General features: G+C 54.0%; 9 protein-coding genes across 9 annotated transcripts; 6 read left to right on the top strand and 3 right to left on the bottom strand.

The window, feature by feature from the left end:
* Positions 1-1,020: 1,020 nt before the first annotated feature.
* On the top strand, positions 1,021-3,193 carry J7T54_007997 (uncharacterized protein; the record flags this gene model as incomplete). The annotated part of the gene is made up of 4 exons (XM_051502582.1): positions 1,021-1,623; positions 1,685-1,801; positions 1,849-2,038; positions 2,088-3,193. 4 exons carry the CDS (start codon positions 1,021-1,023, stop codon positions 3,191-3,193), a joined length of 2,016 nt encoding a protein of 671 aa, XP_051365759.1.
* A 533-nt stretch (positions 3,194-3,726) lies between these two features.
* J7T54_007996 (uncharacterized protein) lies at positions 3,727-6,234 on the bottom strand (the record flags this gene model as incomplete). Its single annotated transcript, XM_051502580.1, has 1 exon — positions 3,727-6,234. The coding sequence occupies one exon, from the start codon at positions 6,232-6,234 to the stop codon at positions 3,727-3,729; it is 2,508 nt and encodes an 835-aa protein (XP_051365758.1).
* A 1,269-nt stretch (positions 6,235-7,503) lies between these two features.
* Positions 7,504-9,405, top strand: J7T54_007995 (DNA repair protein Rad7; the record flags this gene model as incomplete). Its single annotated transcript, XM_051502579.1, has 4 exons — positions 7,504-7,528; positions 7,586-7,596; positions 7,658-7,717; positions 7,798-9,405. The coding sequence occupies 4 exons, from the start codon at positions 7,504-7,506 to the stop codon at positions 9,403-9,405; spliced, it is 1,704 nt and encodes a 567-aa protein (XP_051365757.1).
* A 1,174-nt stretch (positions 9,406-10,579) lies between these two features.
* J7T54_007994 (beta-glucosidase F-like protein) lies at positions 10,580-13,382 on the top strand (the record flags this gene model as incomplete). Its single annotated transcript, XM_051502578.1, has 3 exons — positions 10,580-10,832; positions 11,061-11,452; positions 11,502-13,382. 3 exons carry the CDS (start codon positions 10,580-10,582, stop codon positions 13,380-13,382), a joined length of 2,526 nt encoding a protein of 841 aa, XP_051365756.1.
* Positions 13,383-14,284: 902 nt separating this feature from the next.
* Positions 14,285-17,684, bottom strand: J7T54_007993 (methionine--tRNA ligase-like protein; the record flags this gene model as incomplete). Its single annotated transcript, XM_051502577.1, has 6 exons — positions 14,285-14,926; positions 14,980-15,059; positions 15,103-15,194; positions 15,591-15,877; positions 15,932-17,241; positions 17,669-17,684. 6 exons carry the CDS (start codon positions 17,682-17,684, stop codon positions 14,285-14,287), a joined length of 2,427 nt encoding a protein of 808 aa, XP_051365755.1.
* A 326-nt stretch (positions 17,685-18,010) lies between these two features.
* J7T54_007992 (uncharacterized protein) lies at positions 18,011-18,582 on the top strand (the record flags this gene model as incomplete). Its single annotated transcript, XM_051502576.1, has 2 exons — positions 18,011-18,056; positions 18,113-18,582. The coding sequence occupies 2 exons, from the start codon at positions 18,011-18,013 to the stop codon at positions 18,580-18,582; spliced, it is 516 nt and encodes a 171-aa protein (XP_051365754.1).
* A 533-nt stretch (positions 18,583-19,115) lies between these two features.
* Positions 19,116-20,744, top strand: J7T54_007991 (Protein farnesyltransferase/geranylgeranyltransferase type-1 subunit alpha-like protein; the record flags this gene model as incomplete). Its single annotated transcript, XM_051502575.1, has 3 exons — positions 19,116-19,188; positions 19,245-19,820; positions 19,870-20,744. 3 exons carry the CDS (start codon positions 19,116-19,118, stop codon positions 20,742-20,744), a joined length of 1,524 nt encoding a protein of 507 aa, XP_051365753.1.
* A 2,190-nt stretch (positions 20,745-22,934) lies between these two features.
* J7T54_007990 (putative methyltransferase tdiE) lies at positions 22,935-24,134 on the top strand (the record flags this gene model as incomplete). Its single annotated transcript, XM_051502574.1, has 3 exons — positions 22,935-22,946; positions 23,454-24,049; positions 24,104-24,134. The coding sequence occupies 3 exons, from the start codon at positions 22,935-22,937 to the stop codon at positions 24,132-24,134; spliced, it is 639 nt and encodes a 212-aa protein (XP_051365752.1).
* A 285-nt stretch (positions 24,135-24,419) lies between these two features.
* On the bottom strand, positions 24,420-25,916 carry J7T54_007989 (uncharacterized protein; the record flags this gene model as incomplete). The annotated part of the gene is made up of 2 exons (XM_051502573.1): positions 24,420-25,700; positions 25,761-25,916. 2 exons carry the CDS (start codon positions 25,914-25,916, stop codon positions 24,420-24,422), a joined length of 1,437 nt encoding a protein of 478 aa, XP_051365751.1.
* Between the last annotated feature and the right edge of the window lie 403 nt (positions 25,917-26,319).

The following is a 26,319-nucleotide window of genomic DNA, read 5'->3' as shown; positions in this document are numbered from 1 at the left end:
AAATCCTGGAATAGGAATATACTTCTATCGACTTAGTATTGGAGTGAATACAGATGATTGAGCGAACACTTGACTCCGCAAGCTACGCGTGGTGATGGTTTGCGGCGATCGGAATCGGCCGCCATGCATGGCGATTAGTTGATCCGCTGTGCGTGGCGCGATAAGCGTGCCTTTGATTGTGTGATAATATGCCGTCCGGTCTGATTTTCAGGAACCACGTCTCATTGCATTGTCAACCTGCCAATGAGAATTGGCCGTTCAGATGGTAAGGTATTTGGGGTTGCAGCGGTGTAGAGTAGCGCGCGTCTTCCAAGCTGTACTTGGACAACCTACGTTTGATGCTTACAACTGGAGAGCGTCTGCGACCGTTTCTCGGTAACGAGAATGCAAAAGATACCATAGTATCGCAAAGGCTTTTACATGTCCTAGGCAGAATGAACAGGAGGCCCAGAAATATTAGGCTGTATAGCCCGGAAACACGAAAATTGCTGGGCGACTATGCGAGCTGGGGTTGGACAACAACAGCAGCCGTTCCTGAGATCCGGACACCGGTCTTGTCCGTCCGCATCGTGTCATCAGCCGATGCATGCAATTATCCGGCAGCCCGCCTCGCGGCCTCATGCAGCACGGACGACTTTCGATAAAGAGACAACCGCACGAATCAGATGCCTTAACCCCGGCCTCTCTCCGCACGGAGACGATCGGCAGATGTAACACTATCGGCACTTGAAGTCTTGGACACCGAGAAACCAAGGAAACGCCCAGCGGTACGATACCTCAAGTTCCCATCATGCCGCGTCCCAGGGGTCTGACCTTTGGATAATAAGGTTAATATGCAGACATTAGAAGCGGCGTTCCCTGAATGGATGGGTAGAAAGGGGTAAAGGCAAGCACTACGGGGACAGCCATGGCCACTCGTTATCCGTGCTACCCGACAAGGTATAATAAGCATGGACAAGGGCGACCTCTTGTGAAGATGCTGTCTCTTTGGACAACCAAGCTCGCCACGCGTCTCCCATGATGAGGTCCTTCATCCTTTCCCTGGCGCTGCCGCTCGCCAATGCCTTCACCATCAACGTCGCCTCGTCCGGTGGTAACGCCACTTCTGGAAAGCAGTATGGCTTCCTCCACGAGGACATCAACAACTCTGGCGATGGCGGCATCTACGCCGAGCTGATCCGCAACCGAGCCTTCCAATACTCTGACTCGTACCCCTTGTCTCTGGACGGCTGGCGACCTGTGGGTAACGCAAAGCTCAACACCAGCCGATTGGATGAGCCATTGAGCGATGCTCTCCCCGTCAGCGTCAACGTTTCCCCCCGCAAGTGCACCCCCAGGGGGAATGCTGCCGGCAATGGCAACATTGGTCTCTTGAACGAAGGGTATTGGGGAATGGCTGTCGAGGAGAAGACCTACACGGGTAGCTTCTGGGTGTTTGGTGGCTACGAAGGTGTCTTCACGGCCGAGCTGCGCAGCGACCTTGAGGAAGATGTCGTGTTTGGCAGCGTCGAGATTGAGAGTGAGGCCCAAGAGGGCAAATGGGTCGAGCACACCTTTGAGCTGGTGCCGGAGAGCAACGCACCCAATAGCAACAACACCTTTGCTTTGACCTTTGACCCTGCTGTAAGCTTACTCGCCTAGAAGGCTTGGATTGGAGTGGTGGCAGCTTCTAACCTCTGTATAGGGCCTTACGGATGGCTCTCTCGACTTCAACCTGATCAGCCTTTTCCCGCCCACCTACAAGAACAGGAAGAATGGTCTCCGTGTCGACATTGCCGAAGCACTCGCTCAACTCCACCCGGTTTGTCCCCACGTTCAATCACATTGATCTTGTACTAATAAGCGTAGTCCATGTTGCGGTTCCCGGGCGGCAACATGCTCGAAGGCGAGACCAACAAGACATACTGGGACTGGAAGGATACCCTTGGCCCCCTCAAAGATCGCCCTGGCTTCCCAGGCGTCTGGGGCTACCAACAGACTCACGGCCTAGGACTCGTCGAGTACCTGGAATGGGCTCAGGACATGGAACTTGATATCGGTACGATGACGTATCCACACCCTCGGCAGAAACCTTCTAACATGCACAGTAATCGGTGTCTGGGCTGGCCTTGCCCTGAACGGCGATATCACCCCCAAGGACGAGCTTCAGCCTTTCATCGACGACGCCCTGGACCAGATCGAGTTCATTTGCGGACCTGCTGATTCGACCTGGGGTTCGGTTCGCGCAAGCCTCGGTCACCCTGACCCATGGCCTCTGCACTACGTCGAGGTGGGCAACGAGGACTGGCTCGCTGGCGGCCCCGAGGGCTGGGAGAGCTACCAGGAGTACCGCTTCCCCATGTTCATGGAGGCCATTCGCGAAGCTTACCCAGACATCACTGTGATCTCCTCCGGCGCCACCAGCGATGGATATGATATCCCAGCCCCTGGAATCGGCGACTATCACCCTTACCGTGAGCCCGATGCGCTCGTCGAGGAGTTTGACATGTTTGACAACAACCCCGTCGGCCACATCATTGGCGAGGTCGCTGCTACACATCCCAACGGCGGCATTGGCTGGGATGGCGATCTGATGCCGTTCCCGTGGTGGATCGGTAGCGTGGGCGAGGCCGTCAGCATGATCGGCTACGAGCGTAACGCAGACCGTATCCCAGCGACATACTACGCCCCCGTCCTGCGTTCCATGGACAGGTGGCAGTGGGCTGTCACGCTGGTCCAGTTTGCTGCTGACCCCAAGCTGACCACCCGCTCCTGCAGCTGGTACATCTGGGAGTTGTTCGCCGCCCACCCCATGACGCACACCCTGCCAGCCGAGGGAGAGCTTGACCCTCTCTTCTACGTATCAGGCACCAACCAGGACAAGCAGTCCTTCATCTGGAAGGCAGCCGTCTACAACACGACGAACCATGCGGACGTACCCGTCTCACTGTCCTTTGAGGACGTCGAGCCGGGCACAAAGGCCACCCTGACGGTGCTGACCAACATTGAGGGCGACCCGTATGCATACAATGACCCCCACGAAGGCAACAACATTGTCGGCAGCACGGTGACAACGGTCGAGGCTGGCGATGACGGTGCCTTCGAGTTCGAACTCCCAGAACTCAGCGTTGCGCTCCTGGACACGGCTCAGGAAGATCTCCAGACCAGGGACAGACTCGATGCCAGGGAACCGTCGAAGAGTTGGAGGGCCTGATTGTGTTTGCATGCAAGCTGAGGGATATGAGACTACAGGCACATCGAATCAAGATAAACCGTTGCACTAATATAGACGGCCTGTGTAGTTGAAATCTTTTCTATCCCATCTCCCATGTCCTGGGCGAAGCAATCGTGAACGCCATGCTGCGATGGTAGAGGGTCAAAACGTCCTCTGCGTGTTAATCTAATATCAGATAAAATCCGCCGGGCATGGATAAATGATAATGGTCCTGTGGCTCCGAAGAAGACTATACCTTTAACTTCCGCGGAACAAGAACTGCATGTCTTCGGGCGTCAAAGATTCCATGGCCTTGGAATCGCCATTCACCGTGGAATGAATCATGTTTGTCTTCTTTTCTTGGATCAGTACCATTCGACTTTCCACCGAATCTTCGATACACAGCCGGGTGATTGTGCAAGGACGAGTCTGGCCGATGCGGTGGCAGCGATCAGCCGATTGCCATTCTGCAGCGGGATTCCACCAGCTACCAAGATGTTAGCTCACATTGATTTGGAATGTTCAGTGACAACTCACGGGTCAACAATGAAGACACGGGATGCCTCAGTCAGGTTCAGGGCCACGCCGCCAGCTTTGAGCGAAACCAAAAAGCATTCAACATCCACGTTGTTCATGAAGTGTTCGATCGAGGCCTGACGCTGGGCTGGAGTCATGCTGCCATCGAGCATGACAGTGGTGATGCCGGCACGACGGAGGCGCCACTCGATCAACTGCAACATGGTGGTAAACTGCGAGAAGATGATGGATTTGTGGGTGGCGTTGTCCGAGCGGAGCTGATGTAGGTCATGAACCAGAAGCTCAATCTTTGACGAAGAGGTCCAGTTCTCCATCTTGATGCGATTGATAATCGACGACTTCTTGACGTGGTTCTCATCCTGTTCAATCTCTGGTTGCTCCAAGTCGATAGCGAGAGGGATGTGACATCGCGGGCAGTCAGGAGTATCTGTGGATTTGACGTATCCAGCCACACAGGCACGGCAGAAGTCGTGCTTGCAACGACTTTTGACCGTGTCCTCAGCTGGCTCGTCGCAGATGCAGCAAACAAGGACATTCTGCCCACCGTCGGCATTCTTCTTCAGAATGAGATCTGGGTGATCCGCAACTTGTCTCATCTGCATGATCAGACCAAAGATATTGGCATAGTTGTTGAGCAAAACACCTTGAGCAACGTAGGTATCAAACTTGCGTTGGCCACTCGTCATGATGCTGTTTGCAAAATCGTTCTCTTCCTCGCCAAAGAATTGCCGGTCAATCTGAATTTCTTTCACAGGCAACTCCATCGAGTTGGTATGGTCCTTTTTGAGGCGCCGGAGCATGATGCGTTCAGTCATGAGGCGGAGCTTTTGGAAGGCCTCCCGACCAGGGCCCATGTTGCCATATTTCTGAATGGGATTGAGCAGCTCCTGATTGAAGACCGATACATGCTGCATACCCGAATGGTTGCATTGTGAGCATCTTCGCTCCTCATCCATCGACCACTCCATCGTTGAGCAAGGACATTGCTTGCACAGGTATGAGGAAAACGGCTTGACATTGAGAAAGCGAATAAGAGAGAAAAACTCCCCAATACGGTTCTGCAATGGAGTGCCTGTCAAGCACCACCGGTAGTTTGTCTTCAGGGCGAAGCAGGCTTTCGCAGTCATGGTGCTACGGGTCTTGATGCTGTGCGCTTCATCGAGGATGATCCGATGGAAGTGCAGAGAGTGGATTACACTCTGCTCTTTGTGAATGCCAGTCTTGCGCGTGAAGCCTTTCTCTTGCTTCCGGTACATGGACTCAAGACTGTTGTACGACATCATTATGACATCGTACTTCTTGAGCTCTTTGATGGTGATGCCTTTGACTTGCTGGTTTGTCGCATGAAAAACAAACGTTTTGAGGGTTCCATCGGTGTAGGATTTAATCTCAGACTGCCACTGCATCAGTGCAACTGGAGGAACCAGCACGAGAGACGGTTGCTTGGCTGGGTAATCAGACATGATGAGCGACACGGCCTGTATGGTTTTTCCTAGGCCCATTTCGTCGCCCAGCAGGCCACCTTTCCATTCCTGCTTCTCCATCTCTTTCATCCAAGCAAGACCTTCAAGCTGGAACGGCTTCAACCGACGTGAAATGTTCAGCGGCTGCTCAGCTTTGCCAGCATTAATGACTGGCTTAGCCCGCAAGTCATCCCACATCGTGAGGATTTCCGAATGGTGTTTTTCAAGTCTGTTGCGCTCTTTTTGAGCCCGACCGGTATGACGAGATCGTACGTATCCTCGCCGTGTCTCCGTGATGCGGCGCGCAGGAGCAGTGGAAGCCGACTCTGAATCACTAGTAGGAGCGGAATCCAGCCCCGAGCCAATGGACGATATCGCACTAGATTCCGTCGCAGCGTAGCCAGGGGGCAGGTTATCAGACTCGGCACTCAGGAGATCACCGGGCAATTCTGCTCCGACTCTGGAGTTGATGGTAGCCGCGCGCCTCTTACGGGTAGCGCTCAAAGGCATATCATCTTCCGAATCGGCGTCTGAGTCGGCGTCTGAATCGGCGTCTGAATCTTTGATGTACTCATCATTCTGCAGCCGAAGCGCCAGCGCAGCATCATCATCAACATCGATCCCGCTGTGCAAGATCTTTGCTTTCTTTGAAGGATGGCCAGTTGCGATGGATGAAACAGTCGAGGTTCTACCGCGCTTGGTAGTGGCGGATGGAGTCGAAGATCCCGCTTTTTTATTTTCGAGCTTCTGAAGGTCCCGGGCCATGGTGTAGTCAACAGCGCTATGAAACGAGTCTTCGTCGTTTTCATCTTCTTCGCTGTCTGCGATGATTGTTCGTGGCCTCATTGCGTACTCGCTGTTGCGGTCATGGCGCTGTCGCGCAGGGCCGCCAGACGGGACCCTGACCTCAATGTGTGATTTCAAGGCTTCTGGAATGTCGGCGGCAGCCGGAGTCGGGAACTTGCTGGTAGGAGCTGTAGAAGGGTCGCTTTCTGATGTGTCATCGCCAGTGACTGGGAATGACGAGCCTGCCTCACTCATGGTGGTGGAAGCAGATGCTCGACCTGACCTCCGCGATGGAGTGGGTGCACCTTGAGACGTTGACGAAGTTGATGTAGTCGATGCCAAAGACTTGCGAGGCCTACCTCGACCCCTTTTGGGCTCCACAGGTGTGGTAACTGTCGAGTGATTAGGGTTGTGGCATCCTGAGACGAACTGGAGTCTACTCACGTTCGTGAGCAGTTGCTGCAGCAGGTGCTGCAGCGCTGTTGCGCTTTGGTCGACCTCGGGGCATCGTGAGCGAAATTTGCGACCTGCAAAAATGATCCCACTGCTAGGTGTATTGGGACAACTGAGCTTAGTATTGAGAATCACAGCGGGGCTGGAAGGGCCAAGTGAGTCGAGTCTCACGTATGGGCTCAATGACGACGAAGAAGCGACAGGGGTATAAATGAGTTGGAATGTCGTCTTGAGCGCAGCTGAGGGATAGGCACAGCACAACTGCACGCTACCGTGATATGTGAGGCTCAAGAAGCTTTGATGTGAGAAGTGAAATCACCTACGCCAAAGCTGAAAACAAAGTAACGTCAAGGACTTGCGGAAGGCGCCTGAGCACTTTGACGGTGCGCGACTCGCACGGGATGGAAGGCTCGAGTCGACGAATCGCCACATTCACTCCCTTTTTCCGTAAGGTACCAGGGGCTAGACACAGTGTCTGCATAACGCTAAGACTTGATCTAGCGACGGCACGCGTGTGGATTGGAGGCACTTGGGAGGATCGCACTGTGCTTGCACATAGCACCCGCACTTTTACGCGCGAGTGCTGTGATCTATACAGTGCGGGATGTGCGTAGCACTCCGCAGGGGTCTGAAGTGAGTCACATGACGTCGCGGCAATATCGCGAACGTACAGTGCATGCACGGTACGCCCCCGACCTACTCAATCGCCACCGGAGAGAAAAGAAACGACTAGCGTCAGTAACTTATTCGCCCTTGGAAGTTGCGAAGGCCGCCGAGTATTGCTGAACACTCATAAAACGCGCAGCCCGAGCCTGCCCATTACTACCATCGTGACCTTGCCGGAGGGGCAGGCGCAAGACAGATACATCGCCAACAGATCTGCCACAATTTCACAACCTCGTGTCACCTTAGGTTGCCTCTATCCAGTCCCTCAACACCCTCATTGAGCAATGTATGCCTCAAGGACGTGATGCGGAAAGCGCAGTCAGATGCTTACATACGTACAGGGCGCGACCTCGACGGGATCAGAGCGCCAGCGGCAGCAATGGTAACGACGGACAGAACCAGACCATGAACGGCAACGACGGCACCAATGGTACTCGTAATTTACGTCAGACACGTAACATCACCGGGCCACAGTCTGCCCTAACAGATTTTCTGGCCGTACGTTTACGAGCGCCGATAGATTACCATTGCTGACCGTCTTAGTCTCACAACATCTCAGCTCGTCAAATCCGTGACGATGCTGACCGCAGACGACAAGCTGTCGCGCAACAAAATACAAGTGGGACGAGTGACACACTGAATGCGAACGACAATCCCACACCGGCACCTTTACCACCTGCCCGCGTCGCCCGTCGGCAGTCCACGCGAGACGAAGGCGAACAAGAAAGCCCTGAGAAATCGGCGCAAAAAGAGAAGGCTCTGGCTAAGATCAAAGCTTCCAAAGCTTTCAAGAAGCGCAAGAAGGATGCCGACGAGGATTCAGATTTTGATGATGACGAGATTGCTCGGGCCATCTTCAACGAGCGTCATGCGCCTCTACCGGGACAAATGGAAAACTGCGAAATATGCGACAAGAGATTCACGGTAACACCCTACTCCGTTCAGGGACCCAACGGCGGTCTTCTCTGCGCGCCCTGCGGACGACAAATAGCCAAGGAACGACAGGGCGAAAAGCCTAAGAAGAAGGCACCCCGACGACAGACGGCTGGTATTGGTTCTCGGAGAGCAGCCCAAAGCCGTCTCCTGGATGGCAGCGTGGGAACGCTGAGCCTCGCCACTCTATGTGTGCAGACTTTGGCCAAGAATGTGGAGTTGGCGGAAAGCTTGGGGGACCTGCCAGAACATTTGGTCGACAAAATCGCCCGCATTTTCTCAAAGCGGCGACTGCTGGGCCCTGATACCTTGCCCTTGTTCCTCCAACCCTCTACGCAAACGATACGTATCTACGATGGGGCAAAGCTCGGCGAGCAAGAGCTGATCAGCATCTTCCAGATCGCGCCTGGTCTGAAACACTTCAAAGCTAGATGCGTGGTACAGTTCAAAGATGAAGTCATGGACTACGTACTATCGCGAGACACGAAAATGGAAAGCTTCTACTTGCATGGAGCGAACCTCCTGAGTGAGGATAAACTACACGAGTTTCTCCGAGCTCAAGGGTCCTATCTCCAGAACTTACAAATTTACTATACCGACAAGCACGTTGGTGACGAGACCATCGAGTTTGTTCGGGAACATTGTCCGAACCTCAAGCGCCTGAAAATTGAGCATAATCAGAAGTTGACTGACAAGGGTGTGAAAGCTCTTGCTAATGTCACTTGCCTCGAGCACTTGGGCCTACAACTGGAGCACAGTCCAAGTTCTCCAGCCATCAGAAAAGCGGTCTCAGGTTCCGGACCTAATCTCAAGACGCTTTCGCTCAGCATCGTGCCTAATGCGGACGATAGTGTGCTGGATGCCATCCACACGACATGTCGCTCCCTCTCGAAATTACGCATAACTGAAAGCCACTTGATGACGGATGACGGATTTGCCGCACTCTTCACAGCATGGCAGAACCCGCCTCTCACGTTCATTGACCTAGAGAAGTGTCGCTATGTGAGCGCTATGCAGCCCAGGCAGAACGATGGTCTCGTGGGCCTCTGCAGCAATGGATTCAAGGCCCTCATGGCACATTCTGGCCCGAGACTGCGATATCTCAACGTCCATGCTTGCCGTAACATTTCTCGAGAAGCATTCGAAGAGGTGTTCAGTGGCGCGTCGTCATACCCCGAGATGCGACGTCTGAAGATCAGTTTCTGCGAAGAGGTCACTGATTATGTGCTGAGCTGCATTTTCCGTTCTTGCCCAAACATCAAAGAGGTCAACGTGTTTGGCTGCATGAAAGTGAGAGATGTCCGCGTGCCTCGAGGCATCATTCTGGTTGGTGTGCCGAATGCGCAGGGAATGATCACAGAAGGAAAGCACTAAGGTCCAAATCGGTCTTTGAGATGGCGAATGGTGCACTGGGCGAACACAACTTGCTGAACGAACAGCTTTCTTATAATATTAGCCGAACTATACCCTATTTCTGCTATGAAATCTACGGGTTTCCCCATCCGGACTTGTTACAGACCGTCTGGTTGTGAATATACAAGCACCTCAATGCGCGCCAGACAAATCGCGTATGACGTGAATCATTGTCAAGAAGACTACGGGTATAGTTCAACGTTCACGAGCAATACAGCCGAGCCACTTTCGTCAACACGCAGCAGCGGGAAAAGGAAACAACCCTGCACGAGTTGCTCGTTCCTCTCGCCACGACGAAGTCCGATCGGACCGCAAAGGTTGCATCCGGGGGGAAACCCCCATTGGGGTCGTGTGGGTGGAAGAATCACCCCGTTCCTCGATCAGGTGCAGCTCTCCGGCCTGCCTTGAATGCAAGCTTTCGACTTTGCGCAGCCACATTAATAATGAAAGGGCAATATCGCCGGTCGACCGGCCGCCCTAGGACAGCTGCGTCATTGTCCCCAAGGGCCTTCTGAGGAGCTCTCGCGAGTCGCTGGGCCGAGACGCGGACACGGCTGAAAAGTGGTGTTATGCAACAGCGTCTATCACAAGGCAGCCTTACAGCTTGCTCCGCTGGCGTCATCATGAGTATAATTGAGTCCTTGACCGAAATCTGCAATTCTGTATTTCGGGTGCCAGGCTTCCCCGCAACAGCATGGTCAAATACGCGACCAGGTCCAGGGCTGGGGTCATGGTAAATCGTTGCCTAGATCATAGATGGATGGCCTTGCCAGTCCCGCTTCCTCCAGGCATGCCGAGGCGTCGCCACAGTCTTCCATGAGGAAAATAGCCACGTGCACAAATCGGCTTATGTCCAATGGGTCATTGTTGACGGGATCTCAGGGGAGCTTTTTGCGCCGTCACGGCGCAGAGTTGCTGTGGGTAGTCAGTCCCGGCAGTTGCACCCTTTACAGCGCGATTTGGGTGATCGCAATTGCATCTGCGATGGGTCAGCTGCAAGGTTGTAATGTGTTGCGTGGGTATGCATAAAACGTGATCGATTCAGAAACATTCAAAAAGACGTGACAATCCAGCTCGCCGCCGAAGGCCTTTGCTTGTCTGCCATTGCCCCAGCTTCCAATCCACCATTATCACCATGGTACCCTCCCCTGTTATTGCAACAGCCTATGCTCTAATCAGCCTTCTGGCCGGGGTCAGTGGCAGTCCTCTGCAACAGAGATCTCCTGATGATGTCCCGGACGGCTACTATGTGCCCATGTACTACCCAGCGCCGTTCGGTGGCTGGGTCGACTCCTGGGCACAAAGCTACGAGAAGGCCAGAGACTTAGTAAATCAAATGACCCTAGCTGAAAAGACAAACATTACTGCCGGAACTGGCATCTTCATGGGTAAGTCAAGATTGCAGATAAGGGCTTCAACGCTGACTTTGTCCAGGGTGAGCTTCGTGGTCGGTCATCCATCAAAGTCGAAGAAGCTGACTTATATATTTAGACGCTGCAACGGCAACACTGGGTCGGCACTCCGCGTTGGTTTCCCTCAGCTATGTCTCAACGATGCGGCCAATGGTATCCGTCAAGCGGACAATGTCACCACGTTCCCTGACGGCATCACGGTAGGTGCCACGTTCGACAAGGAGCTCATGTACCAGAGGGGTGCCGCGATTGGCAAAGAGGCCAGGGGTAAGGGAGTTCATATCTGGCTGGGGCCCTCAGTCGGCCCCTTGGGTCGTAAACCCAAGGGTGGTCGTAACTGGGAGGGCTTCGGTGCGGACCCTGTTCTTCAGGGTGTTGGTGGCCGCGAGACCATCAGGGGTGTACAGGAGCAGGGTGTGACCGCCACGGTGAAGCATCTGATCGGCAACGAGCAAGAGATGTATCGTATGTATAATCCATTTCAGTATGGGTATAGTGCGAACATTGACGACCGCACGCTGCATGAGCTATATCTTTGGCCGTTTGCCGAGGCTGTCCGGGTTGGTGTGGGCGCCGTGATGACCTCGTACAACGCGGTAAGTTAAGTGAAAAGACAATACACATCTCGTACGCTGACACGAACAGGTCAACGGATCTGCTGGCAGCCAGCAACCATACCTCATCAACGGTCTTTTGAAAGATGAGCTCGGCTTCCAAGGTCTTGTCATGTCCGACTGGATCTCCCACATGTCTGGCGTTGATTCAGCCCTCGCAGGTCTCGATCTAGACATGCCTGGCGACACTCAGGTTCCGCTCTTTGGGTCCTCCTTCTGGATGTACGAGATGACCCGCGCTGTTCTCAATGGCACTGTGCCCATGGAGCGCCTGAACGATATGGCAACCCGGGTCGTTGCAACTTGGTATCAGATGGGGCAAGACAGCGATGATTTCCCCAAGACAAACTTCCACACTCTGAGCAACGACGCTGTTGGGGATCTTTACCCCGCTGCGTGGCCTGCATCGCCAAAGGGTGTGATCAACGAGTTTGTGCAGGTTGCAGACGACCACCATCTAGTCGCCCGTCAAATCGCCCAGGAAGCCATCACCATGCTCAAAAATGAGGACAACCTTCTGCCCCTACCCGAGTCCCGCCCTCTCAAGGTTTTTGGCACAGCCGCACAGACCAATCCAGATGGACCAAACGCCTGTCCGGATAGGAACTGCAATAAGGGCTTCCTCGGTCAGGGTTGGGGCTCTGGAACCACCGACTACATGTATATAGATGATCCCCTTGGTGCATTGGAGGATCGAGCCGCCGACGTGACCTTCTACAATACCGACTCCTTTCCGGAGGTTGACGAGCCGACAAAGGACGATGTTGCCATTGTCTTTATCACTTCAGATGCCGGCGAGAACAGCTACACTGTGGAGGGAAACCATGGCGATCGCGATGCAAGTCGTCTCTTCGCGTGGCACAATGGTGACAAACTCGTCCAAGATGCCGCCGAAAGGTACGAGAACGTCATCGTCATTGCTCAGACCGTAGGGCCTCTCGAGCTGGAGGCCTGGATCGATCTACCATCTGTCAAGTCTGTTCTCATCCAGCACATGGCCGGTCAGGAAGGAGGTATTTCGCTGACAAATGTCCTCTTTGGCGACGCGTCCCCCTGTGGACACCTCCCGTACTCTATCACATACAGCGAGGACGACATGCCAGAGAGCGTGACCAAGTTGATCGACAGCGCCTTTCTGAACCAGCCGCAGGACACCTACTCCGAGGGCTTGTACATCGACTACCGTTGGCTGAATGGGCAGCAGATTAAGCCCAGGTATGCGTTTGGCCATGGGCTGAGTTACACATCTTTCTCCTATGGCAACGCGACCATTGAGAAGGTGACTCAACTTGAGACCATGCCGCCGAGTCGCCCGGAGAAGGGTCCGATACTGGAGTACGCCCAGTCCATCCCAGAGTTGAGCGAGGCGGTCGCGCCCGCAGGCTTCAACAAGATCCCTCGGTACATCTACTCTTGGCTCACCAAGACGGAAGCCGAGAACGCCAGCAAAGATTCGGAGAACGAGTACAAGCACTATCCGGAGGAATACACCTCCACCCAAAAAGGAGAGGGTCCCCGAGCTGGAGGTGCGCAAGGAGGTAATCCAGCGCTGTTCGACACTGCGTATACCGTCTCCGTGACAGTCACAAACGCTGGTGAGGAGTACGCCGGCAAGGCTTCGGTGCAGCTCTACCTGCAATATCCCGAGGGCATCGAGTACGATACCCCTCCTATCCAGCTTCGTGATTTCGAGAAGACGGGCACCTTGGAAGTCGGCGAAAGTGAGACTGTCGAATTGACCCTCACGAGAAAGGATGTCAGTGTGTGGGACATTGAGATGCAGGATTGGGTCGTTCCAGAGGTCGATGGAGCGTACAAAATCTGGATCGGGGCCGCAAGCGATGACCTTGGCGTTGTTTGCCGCGTGGACGGGCTCGAGTGCGAGAATGGCGTGGCAGGGCCGGTGCAGTAATGTTGTTCATATACAGGTCCATTGAAGAGCGCGTGGTCTCTCCCTCTATCGTCCGTAGCTTATGCAATATCGTACACATACTGCCTACCCCGTATCTCCCTAGGGGTCATTACCCCTGAGCGATTTCTTTCCTGCCTTTCATCTTCCTCCTCAGTAGAATTCGCCTCCCAGTCTTGCTTCTCAACCTCTTCAAGAATCCGAACCGCCTCTTCTGTACGAGTCGCGTGTGGTTGTGCATAGTGTTGCGTGGACCACAGCGAATGATCCCTAACGCAGGGTGGGAAGTAATTGCTGACTTGGGGACGAGATCGACTTCTGCGGCGACCGAGGGTGTGAACGATGGCGCGGTAGTTCGGGGGACAGCAATTGTTGGTCGGCGCGAGATGAGGGTTGTGAAGGTCCTAGTGTCGTTAGCCGTCGGCCTCTCACGGAGTAGAAGAGAGACGCACCGTGGTCTGGCGACGCTTGTGCGCGCTACGCGCGGTAAGCTGCGCAGAACATTCATCGTGGTGTTGTGGTTATTCGGTCGCGTGTCCTGGATTAGAGCAGCGTTTGCATTTGTCCGCATGGCAGTTTGAGCAGTTCAAGAAATTTGGATCAGTCAGCAATTGATTGGCCCATACGAAATTGCAGGTCTCGTGTCTTGAGTACCCTGCACCTTCTCTCATCCCCATCCGAACATCTAATTGACCTAGTCGCATGTACATTCAGAAAGGGCATATCAACATATATCAAACAGTTGATTGGGTAGTATTGCTCATATTTACTTCTCAATGCTTATTGTACTTGTCTGCAGGGCTATGCTGAAGTCCATCCCCAACATTCAAGCATTTCAAATTGGCAGCGCATGGCAAAAACCCAAGCTTGCGGTTCAAACTGAATTACAAATGTATAAAAACAAATCAATCCATGAATTTGAGCTGATCCCTCAAACCGCCATAAGGGATCTGGATCCAATCCGCCAGCGCGTTGTCCCACCATGGCTGCTTCTGCAATTCATCCAGCGGCATGACCATCTTGTACTCTCCAAAGTAGTTCTTCTGGCCCTCCTGTCGGAAGCCCAATCGTTCGAAAAGCTTGCGACTGGCCACGTTGCCCTCCTTGATCTTGACAAAGAACGCCTTGAGGCTCGCGCCCGAGACACCGTCGGCCTGTTTGCTCATCACGTACTCCTCCAGGATGAAGCCCATCTGCACCTGGACGTACACCAACAGAGCCATCACAGCGGCCTTTCCCATCCCCTGGTTGCGAAACTCAGGGTCTGCGATCATAACGTCGATCTCGCCCACGAGCCAGCCCTCCTGGCCACCTTCCGCATCCCACGGGTGCAGGAAGAAGTTGACATCGCCAGTCATACGTGACATGCTATCCAAATCCAGCGTGTTTATTCTGATGAAGGGAATGTCGCCACGCCCGTCAAGAGACCGGTCAATGGGCTGGCAGACGATGAACGTCAGCTTGTCGGCCGAGTTGCGCCAGGAGCGCTGGTTATTGTACTCTTCTTCGAGAGACAGTGGCTCTGACGCCGTGGCTGCTTGAAGGGCCTTGTGCCTGTCAATACATGATCTGCCAGCGCAGTGTGTGTGTGTTCACGTACCGGGTCGGTCATCCAAGAGTGGTACTTGCTCACATGATGTCCCTCGTAGGGCACGAGGAGCACCCTGCTACTGGCAACAGCTGATTTGTTAGCGAAGGGATTGTCTGAGTCGGTATCACGTACCTGTCTTCGAGTTCAACTTCATGGTTGTGAATCTTGCAACAACGACTTGTGGTGTGTGAGACTGGAGTTGGAACTGAGTTGAGGCTGTGAGCCTATATAGAGGGGCACATACTCAGCGCGGCGCCGATGATGGCGAGTCGGTGGTGGGGTACCAAGTCTTGGCTCAATGCTGTTCAATACAATTACCTGCCTATCTAAAACGAGAGCTTGCACCAGAACTCCCTCATTCCTGTTGAAACCATCCAAATGCTTTCAAAATATAGCCGCGGCACTTGTCCATCAATATTATACACTGGTAACCACACACACACACCGCTGCTGCCACCAGACAGCATTCACGAAGTCGAAATGTCCCATGCCTTCTTTGGCCGAACCACGCCAGGAACCGCTACGACTTTTTCGCAAAATGCTTAAGTGTGGCATCTCGAGAGTTAGACCGTGACTTCTTGGCCTCCGTCCCTGCGATAGGCGGGAAGATTGTGTCGTACTGGTCAGGCCTGCGTAAGGCCTGTATCTCAGCTTGTGTAAGTCCATAATTTCTTTCAAGGCCCGGTCTAGCCCATTCCAGGGTGCGGTGCTCAAGTGGCACTTTGAGCTCGTCGAGGATGTGAGCAACCTTGGATGGCATGATGGGCTGCAGCAGAATGCAAGCGATTCGAAGCGCTTCGCAAGCCTTGAAGATGACCCAATTCAGCGTGACAGCCGCGTTCTCGTCTCCGCCCATAGATCTTTTCGAGATGTGCCACGGCTCAGTGTCACTCAGGAAGCGATTCAACTGTGGTGGAAATATTAGTTGGAATCTCTTGTAGCGCTAGGGGGGGCGTCAAACCTCTGTGAGCAGGTCAGTGACCACTCGGATAGCAGACGGAATGTCATGCTTGTCCATGAACTCTGCAAAGTCCAGCGAAACCTGACTGAGGGTCTCGTCGAGAGCTGTAAAATGTAGTTCCGGTCTCGCACTGTAGTTGAGGTCACGGTGCGCCGTGAAGACGCCATCGCAATAGGCATCCACCGCGCTCCTCGTAGACCACGCAGTCTTTCCTTTAGGGCGTGCCACACGATAGTAGGCGTTGCCCAAGTTCGCCTGGAGTTCCTTTGTGTATACAGCGTGCACGAGATCGTTGGAGTAGTCAGTGTCGCGGTGCAAAGAACCGTTCCGCATGAGAAAGTAGCGCAAGGGATCATCACCCCAGCGCTGAACGGCATCGAAAGGATCCACAACATTGCCTATGGATTTGGACATTTTCCGCCCGGACATTGTCCAGTGATTGTGACAGAGGATCTTCTTCGGCATGGGGAGCCCAAGCGCCAAGAGCATCGCAGGCCAGTAAACGGCGTGGAAGCGGATGATATCCTTGCCGACAACGTGCACATCCGATGGCCACATCCCTTTGTCAGCGGCGTCCGGCGAGTCCCAACTCTCTCCGTACCCAGTGATTGTCAAGTAGTTCACCAAAGCATCAACCCAGACGTATATTGTCTGGCTTGGGTCATCCGGGTCTTGTATACCCCAGTTCAAGCGTTGGTAGGGCCTCGTCACCGACAAATCTTCCAGGTTGTTCTCGACCCAATCGCGCACTTCGCTCATCTTGCTCGCTGGCTCGATCCAGGTAGGGTTCTTGTCGAAAAACTCCAGCAAAATGTCCCGGTACTTGGTCAAAGGAAAGAACCAGGTCTCTTCATCTACCCACTCGACCTTACTACCGGTCTCGGCGCTGACCACGATCTTCTGCCCTGTTTGTGGGACGATGATGGAGTCCACCAGCTTTTCGGGGTAGAAGCACTCGTCTTCGACGCTGTACCAGCCTGAATGTTTTCCTTTGTATAGACCAAGGTGTGGGGGAATATCTGATTTCATCTTGCGCCAAAATGTTTCGACAGCCGCGTAGTGCTTAGCCTCCGTGGTGCGTATGAAGACGTCGTCACTGATCCCGCCGCTGGCCGCCAGCCTCTTGAACTCCGCCGCGTTCTGATCACAGAGCTGTTTCGGTTCGATCTCGTGACGGAGCGCCGCTTGCTGAATCTTCATGCCGTGTTCGTCCGTCCCGGTGCTGAGAAAGGCCTCCGACCCCTTGAGCTGATGCCATCGCTTGAGCACGTCGGCGAGGATCATGGTATAAAGATGGCCGATATGGGGAGCTATGAGGCGTCAATATTGTCAGATTGCATCAAAAGGGCATCGGTACCTCCATTGACGTAGAAGATCGGTGTCGTTACATAGTAGGGTTTTGAGGCCGAAGAGTAGTCAAGCTTGGATGCTTCCCGCGCAGCAGTCGCGTAGCAACATCGTGAGGGCCATCTGGGCTGAGGTCGGCTGCGCAAGACCCCGAGAACTGAACGGCTTGCGCGCGGCCTATGAAGAGAGCGCGAGCCATAAGACAACATGGTGCTCGATGCTCAATCCTGGAAAGGCAGTGTAGGCCGGATCACAGTGCTTGTCGCGAGTAGCTTGAAATTGTTACCGGATACCGTGTGGCTTGCGCACAGTGCCAATTTCGTCCAGTCTCTTACCTTCCAAGGTAAAGCAATCATATACCAACCAATGATACATATATGACAATCTAACCATGAACTGAGGCCATGTTTAAGCTGCGAGGGTTGGTAGATTGAGATTTCCCTCTGCAAGACTGACAGTTCATGGAGGGAGGCACTCTACTTAGAATGGTGTACAGTGCGCGACAAGCATCCGATAACTGTGCAAATCGTCATAGGCAATTAGTTGCCTTTGCTAAAAGAATTAATTATCACAGTCACCGCGACGCGTCAAGCTGAACCTTTGAATCCTCCCGAGGATACGTACTTCTTCCAACGCAGTCCAGCGACCACGCTCGATCCCCGCTTGTTCATAGCTCTGCCTACTGGTAGCGGCCCTCGCCAAACTTGAGCATCAACAACATCCGGGGCCAAGATGGCGCCGCCAGATCATGACACTCAGATCAAGGTGTCCAGCGACGGTACGACATTTCAGAATGCTCAGAATGCAAGCGATTTATGCTGACCACAACGACAGCCGCAGAGACCTTTGTCAACCGCTACTACGATGCAATCAGCCGCAGGGCGCCCATCCTTCCCTTCTACGTTAACTCCACGACCCGCTACACCAAAACAGCCGACATCTCTATCAATGGCGCCGTAGTTCCGACACCGGCAGATTACTTTAATCAACTGGCAGAGCAGTCTAACGGACACCCTGTCACCTACGAAGTCGAATCTTTCGATGCACACGTCACCAACCCATCATTCACGTACGAAATGCCCGACAATTTCCCCATCAAGGAGAAAGCAGAGAGCAAAGGCGAGATGATGAGCATTTCGGTATCGGTCATGGGTCGGGTGCAATATGGGAAAGGCAGAGAGGCGCCGAAAAGGATGTTCAACGAGTCGTTTGTGCTCTGGCCGAACTGGGAAGCGATGCAAAAGAACCCACCAAAGGGCATCAAGCAGTGGCTGATCGCATCACAAAACTACAGGGCACTATAGAAAGGACAAATTGGCGTACGGGAACCAGAAAGAATACAATGATACCCCCTGGGAAGGCAGATGTTTGTCTAGCCATTGGCGGCGTCGGAAGCTTGTGATGGTCCACCATTTGGTCCTATGAATGGCTGAGGCCTTGGACGTCATGTTTGCAAATATCTAATACAGCAACTGATGCAACGTAATACACGTAAAGATAGAAGAGCGCAGGACGGGAAGGGATATATAAATAGCTAGGTCCCTACGAGACGGCGCAAACCGCTTCATTCTAGGTCTAGGGCGAGCCAAGCGCAGATATTCCTTCCACATAGAGCCTTGTCTATCGAAGCACCATACGACAGCACATTGGCTGGTATCAGCTTCGGCCCATACGACTTTGAAGCCGCATATATTGGCGGGCAATGTCAGGGCGAAGCATCTGCGTCTATTGTGCCGTCGCGAACAATATCAAGGTGGGGCAGACAACAATCCAGCAGACGACATCTTGAAGCTGTACCGTGCCTCCAACCCCGCCAACCCTTTCGGAGCCATGTACCATGCCGCCGAAAAAGGTCCCCCAGAAGACCGGAAAGCTCGATCCAGTCTGGGCCAAGCCTGAGGATCTCAAGAGTATAACACATTGCCTTTCACCGACCATGTCGCCCGAGCCCGCTGACCATCTGCAGAGCCCGAAACTGTCAGCGAGCGAACCCAGCGACGCGTCAACCTCTCGACGCCGTACCATGGCAAGGATCTCAATGACCTGACGCCCGAGGAATTAAAGATATACTCGCACACGAATCTCATCAAACCCATAAGCGAGGGAAAGATCAGCCTATCCGTCAAAGCTGAGCGCGAGTTCTGGAAGTTTGTCAACAAAGAAAAGCTGCCCATCCGCCACGTACGAGACAACTACGACTGGGGTAAAGACAAGAACGGCAAAGACATTGCATCATATACCATCGAGGAGCTTAACCAGCGCAAGATCAAGCAAGCACGATACCGCGCGCTGTCTCTTTTCTCGAGACAGTTCGTTCATCTAAGGGACCAGGCGAAGAGACAGGAGACCGAGTTGGCCGAAATCGAAATTGAGGAAGAGCGTAAAAGAAGGAGAGAGATGGCGGCCTTGAAGAAAGAATTGTACGGGGAGCTCACGGCAAAGCTGGTGCAGGATCCGGTCTACGATGATATTATCCCGATTCCCATGGAGGAGCCCGAGAGCGCTCTGGCTCGGATCGCTTATCCAGACTTTTATGCTGAAGGTAGGCACAAGCCGTTGACCCTGCGCTCGCTTCCTACTAATGATCGCAGCTATCTCCTACCTGCGCGCCGTCATGGCGGGCGAGGAATATACCCCACGGTGTCTTCGCATCACCGAGCACGTTATATCTATGAATCCAGCGCACTATACGGTATGGCTCTACAGGTTCAAGATCATTCAGGTCCTGGACCTGCCTGTCCCCAACGAGATTGAGTGGCTCAACGAGGTTGCCTTGAACAACCTCAAGAACTACCAAATCTGGCACCATCGCCAGCTTTTGCTCGACTATTACTACCCAAAGATCGCCGACGATGACGAGGCAGTGAGGAAGCTTGCCAAGAGTGAGATCGACTTTGTAAACCAGATTCTGGCGGAGGACACCAAAAACTACCACGTGTGGTCATACAGGCAAGACATTGTAGCCAAGCTTGGTATTTGGACAGTGGCGGAGCTCGGTTCTACTCAGAACATGATTGAGGATGATGTGCGAAACAACTCAGCCTGGTCGCATCGGTTCTACCTCGTCTTTTCCGACCCCGGTCAGTCAACAAAAGATGCGTTGCCGACGGAGCACGACCCCAAAGTCCCGGCAATCATCATTGAGAGGGAGCTCAAGTATACACGAGACAAGATCCTGCTGTCCCCTCAGAACCAGTCCTCGTGGAACTATCTCAGAGGCGTGCTCCGCAAAGCGGGCAGAGGTATGAGCACGGAGGAGGGCTTTGCTTCTCAATTCGCGGAATGTTCAGGCGAAGGGGGAGAAAAGGTCACGAGCTCCCACGCACTTGAAATGTTGGCTGATGCATCTGTGGAAACGGGCAACGTCGAGAAGGCGACACTATGCTTCACGAGACTGGCCAAGACATGGGATCCTATCAGAGAGGGGTATTGGCAATACCGCATTAGCCAGCTCAAAGAACAATAGAAACTTATCCGGCATGAATGGAAGCTGCAGCCACAGTGCGCTTAGTATGCAACGTGGACAGTACTCAGCGCTTTGTTGCTGGGGCTTTGCTTGCGCGGGTGCAGCTGATGAACCAGGCACTTGGGTCGCATAGGCGGTCTTCATGACAGCCTGCAAGGACGCCAACCCCAATCTTCTCAGCACCTGGCCACACCCACAGCCGCACTAGAGGAAGCATATTTCAACCTTTTGATTCGCGTCTCTTCTACCGTCCTTAGTCACGTTTTGCGAATCAAGTAACAACCTACTGATTGGCGTAGTGCTCGTACGAACGATCGTATGGTGGGTTGAGGTGTATTCACGCATGTGCGTCATCCGCCTGCGCGCCGCTGACTCAACAGATGCAGATGGCGACTGCAAGCCAAGCGTCTGCGTCTCTCTGACTTTATGTTTCTACCCAACACCAGCATCGCCAACCGTGATGGTTGCTTTGATGCAGTACAGGTGCGTGCAACTGCAACAATGAGGGGTCGTGATGGCTGCCTGGTCAGCCTAAAAGCCAGGACTCAGGACAGACCGAACCAGAACACTGGGCCAGGCGAGTGGAGCCGGAATGGGCGCTTGCGAAATGCGCTGGCATGCAAGCAAACACCACCACGATGAGCCGGTTTGACCGCTTCTTGGGGACGTTGCTGCAGACCCCAGTGGAGGTCGGTTCAGCCAGCCAGACGAAACGAGCGGGCAAGCCAGTCGGCACGCGTTTGCGTCCCAGCTGCTCCAGCTGGATGGAACCAACCCAGACTACGTACCTGTATACTCTGCCTGCCGTATCGGCACCTCCCATACACGAACCGACGACCGGATTCCCGGGTCGCCGCAGGTGCATGTCCAGTCTGTTTTGTTAACCCAAGCACCGGATAGTCTCGATCACAACCAAGCACTTGCGAGCTCTCATGTCGTGGTGGTTCTCCTATTTTCATGCCCCCCTCCCGTGGTCTCGATCTTGCGTCTACCGTCCACATCAGCCGGGCTGGTTGGTGACTTCTTTACCTGCAGAGAATCTGCATCGGGCCACCCCGTCCACACAGATCTAGCAGATCGGGCCCGACAAAGTTGAAGCCGACGGGGAAGCAAGTCGCAGGATTGTACTAAAACGGGGCACTTTTACGCCCTCACTACTGCCCCCTCGCGCGCCCAGGGCCTTTTGTTCTCTTCTCTCTCGCGTTCGTCTCACTCCTCGTCCCTGATCCTGGCCATTCCTGCAGCGCATCGTCCGTGAGAGACGCTCTCATTTGTTGGTGACGGATCCCACTGCACAAACAACTCATCGAACATCGACCGGCGTGCGCACTGTGCGGTGCGCACCCTCATCAAGAGCCTCGCTCTGACCAGCAAACGCCCACGACGGTGGTAAATTCACGCGCTGCTACCAAGATACGTTGCACTAGCGCTGCTCCAGAGAATCGAAAAAGAAGGCACAATAGCAGCTGAACAAACCGGGCAGTCATACTCTGCCTCAATAGCATTGTTATCAACTCACGGACCTTCTCTTGTTCAGTGACAAACGCCAGCTCGAGCTCCAAGTCAGCGGATAAAAGCGCCTGAGCCTAACGCCACTTATATCAGAGACGCATCACCTTTGTTCGACAAACCTTACTGAGATAGAGGCTGCCGTGGAAATCGACTACAAGCTTAGTAGCGGCGCCAGATCTGTCCCATTTCCGGATCCGGCGAGCTAGGGACGTCGGGGAACTCCCATGCTTTTACGTGCGTCCTCACTCCTAACAAACAGCGGCGACAAGTTGCAGGCTTCGAAACGGCATCCCGAATTTGGTGGTGCTGCCTTGGGTTCGTCAAAATGGGAGGTTCGACACCGTTGGAGGAAGACGGTGCAAGAGTAGCGCCTCTGAGTATCAACCCCAAACCCGCAGAGAATCACAACACGGCAGTATCAGATCCATCGACAATTGGAACAGCTGCCAAGCAAGGAAATCAAAATTTGCCAGTCGCAATTCCAGAGGTCAGTCTTTGTCGGTCGTTTGGTGATTCGATGTTAAACGTGGCCAGGCTTCCGGAAGGCGTCCTTCAGGGGACAGCAACTCCGATAAAGATTCATTAGGGGTGAGGTCCCTGCTACGCTCGCAATGGGACACAGCTGAACGGGATCAGGAAAAGCACCTTAGAGAGACGCAAGAGTTGACAGCCGATGTGATGAAGTATCGGGTCGAGAACGGGCGAACCTACCATGGTTTCAAGGAGCATCGTAGGTTGTCTGGCATCACTTTGTGTAAACGCGTGGCTTACAAAGGGCGCAGTGCGTTATGTACTACCCAACGACGAGGTGAGTCGGTTGCTGCTCCATGAGTTCACGAATGGCACATGCTGATCACCATTGTCTCGCAGTCTGAAAAAAGGCGACTAGGTATGTTGTTCCTCGCGGAGCCGGGTGGAGCTACCTTTCTGACAGATCAGACGTGCAACATTACCTCACATATTTAACGTTGGAGGGTAGACTGTATCTCTGCCCAGCCGGGAGAGACCGGCCTATACGGACGTGCTTAGACGCCGGCACAGGGACAGGTTCCTGGGCGCTCGAGTTCGGTGAGTTTTTCCTGCGCATGCACTTTGGCCCCGGACGTTGCTGACTCTGTCCAAGCCCAAGAACATCCCGATACAGAAGTAGACAAACTCAGAGGTGACTTGGAGACCACCGATGCTGACATCACACAGGTCATTGGCATTGACATCTCGCCCATACAGCCCGAATATGTGCCCCCCAATGTCTGCTTCCAGATCGACGACGTGGAGGATGACTGGAATTACGACGAGCCCTTCGACTTCATCTTCTGTCGCATGCTCACGGGCGCCATAGCAGATTGGCCTCGGTTCTTCAACCAGTCCTTTGCCAATCTTGAGCCGGGCGGCTGGTGCGAGGTCCAGGACATTGTCGCCCCCGTACAGTGCTCGGACGGCACACTGGATCCAGATTCGGCGTTTGCGACATGGAGCCGCGACCTTTTGCGGGCGACACATCTTGCTGGTCGGGGTATAGATGGGGCAAAGTTGTACAAACGCCAGATGGAAGAGGCCGGCTTTATCAACGTGAAGGAGGAAATTTTCATCTGGCCCCAGTGCCCCTGGGCGGACGATGACTACTACCGAATGCTAGGTCGGTGGACGGATGTCGCCATCACGGGAGGGCTCGAGGCGCTCAGCACGGCCTTGTTCACCAGACACCTTGGATGGAAGAAGGCTGAGCTAGATGTGTACCTGACGCAGGTCCGCAAGCAGATGAGAGACAGGGGAATCCATGCGTACTGGCCAATGTGGGTAACATGAACCCCTTCGATAACACACAAAGTTGCTAATACGAGAGGCAGTTACATGGTCTACGGGCAGAAGCCCGAGTAGGAGGCATGCCTATGAGTGACTGAGAATAATGAGCAACGACCGGCATGGCAAAGGCGTCTCACGAAACTAGAGGGTTGGATGGCATATGGCAGTTGCATTTGCATACCACATATATATTAAAACACAGACGATTCATTCATAGTGCTACAAGCTAGACGTTTTGTGTGATTATCTACATTAGCACCGTAAGGTTATTCTCTACCAGTGAGCATTGGAAACATCGCCCACACGATTCCTACCGAGTTCTTCGTTTCCCGTTTCGTCTCCCATTGCCTAATGCATGTTTCATCGACTCTCGACTCTCCAGAACTTCCAACCTTCCCGCTCACCACTCGAGCCATGGACGCCCACCAAACGCTCAACGCCCTCCGTTCCCTCAGCATTGAGGAACTTGTCCAGATCAATCTCCATGCCGCCCTCGTCATCCTCGTCCATGCCGTTTTTCAGGACAGCAGGCCACAGGACACCTACACCGTCGCCACCCAGCGTCGTCTCAAATTGTTCGTAGCCCTCTTCGTCTAGCTGCGCCTCGAGCTTTGCCATCTTCTCGGGGGCGATGTCTGGTTTGAGCAGAGTGATGGAGCAGCCGCCGCCACCCGCGCCCGTGAGTTTCGTCCACCCGATGCCCTCATGGTCGACCAATTCTCTGATGCGCTCCAGCCGTGGATGCGACACGCCAAGAGCGCTCAGCAGGCCGTGGTTGATCGAGAACAGCTCGCCCACCTTTTGCAAGCAGGTGTCGTCCTCCTCGTCAAACTCGTCATCCTCCAAAAGCTCGGCAGCTTCGCGTGTAATGCGGTCCATGGCGTCAAAGATGCTACCCACAAGCTTGGGGTGGCGCGCCTTGAGGCTGGCGACCTTCTGGACCTCGTGGTTTGTCGACTTTGCCTGCTTCGTGTCCACCAGCAGGAGAGGCAGTTCTGGAAAGTCCCACAGGGGCTGAACGGCGGGGGCAGCCGCCAGCGTGCGCTGGAAGAGGACCGCCTTGCCCTGTGTCGAGACCGTGTTGTCGAGGCCGGAGGGGTTGCCGTGGATGCACATTTCGGACACAAATGCCCACCTATTGATGCGCTCGACCTGTAACCTGGCCTCGTCATGAGGCTGTTCTGGATGGGGACCGGCGAGGGTTCGCAGCTGGAGTAGGAGGGCCGCAGAAATGCAGACTGATATCGAAGCACTGCTCCCCAGACCCGCGCCGATGGGGATTGTCGAGCGCAAGGTGTACAGGCATCCCGGGAACGATCGCGAACCGAGCGATAAGAAGAGGTATAAGAATGCGGACGCGGAGCTACGGTGGATTTTGCGGATTTCTTCTGATCGGTCCGGCGAGACAACATCTATGTGTGGTTGAAGCGCATCCACGAGGTCGGGGTCTAATTCCGTCACCAGCGAGTAGTACGCCTGTTTCTTGTCGGGGTGGTGGAAAGCATCCCACGGCAACTCGTCGATGCTCCAGGTGTGTACAAGGTCGATATCGGGGAATCGCAGAGAGATTGTTCGCTTGGACTTTGAGAGGGTCGTAACGTGGAGATAGGAGCGTAGGGAGATCGCTGCAGCAATCGCAGCCTTTGTCCCAGGTTAGCCGAGCCCTCGTCTCGAGGTCGCGCAACTCGCCTTGCCATGCACCACGGAGTGCTCTCCCCAGACTATGACCTTGCCGGGTGCGGAGACCATGAAGGCTGGTGCCATTGGACTGGACTGCTTGCGCTCCATCTTGATGCGATGCGATAGGGAGGGGCCGTCGCCATTGAGGCTCGCGTTACCGTTCGTGGTAGCCGTCATATCGACGGGGGCGCCCATGAGCAAGTCGCGCAAAAGAACGACGAGAAGAAGGTACGTCGGTCCTGTGTTTTTGGGGCGGCGTAAGAAGGGGCTGTGGTTCGCTGATCTCGAGATTTGGGTAAAGGGGAAATCAAATCCCGAGGTGGGAATGCCGCTACTGACTTGCGGGTCGCGCGACTCGAACTCTGAATGATCCGGGAAAAGTCTCCGCGTGGGGAAAAGGGAGAGCAGAATGAACGAGAAGGTAACGAAGCGAATGAAACATGAGTCGGAGCGGTTCGAAACACTGTGATATCACAGCCTCATTGCGTCGTACGATGTTGCGTGGAGGGACATGGAGCCTTCCTTGGGTGTAATTTCAGACCAAGACCAGATGACGGGACGGCTTACAGATTGGGATCGT

The sequence above is a fragment of the Emericellopsis cladophorae genome (assembly GCF_022114955.1).
Source record: "Emericellopsis cladophorae strain MUM 19.33 chromosome Unknown NODE_3_length_1261782_cov_116_963312, whole genome shotgun sequence".
NCBI lineage: Eukaryota > Fungi > Ascomycota > Sordariomycetes > Hypocreales > Bionectriaceae > Emericellopsis > Emericellopsis cladophorae.
This window is presented reverse-complemented; position numbering and strand designations above follow the sequence as displayed.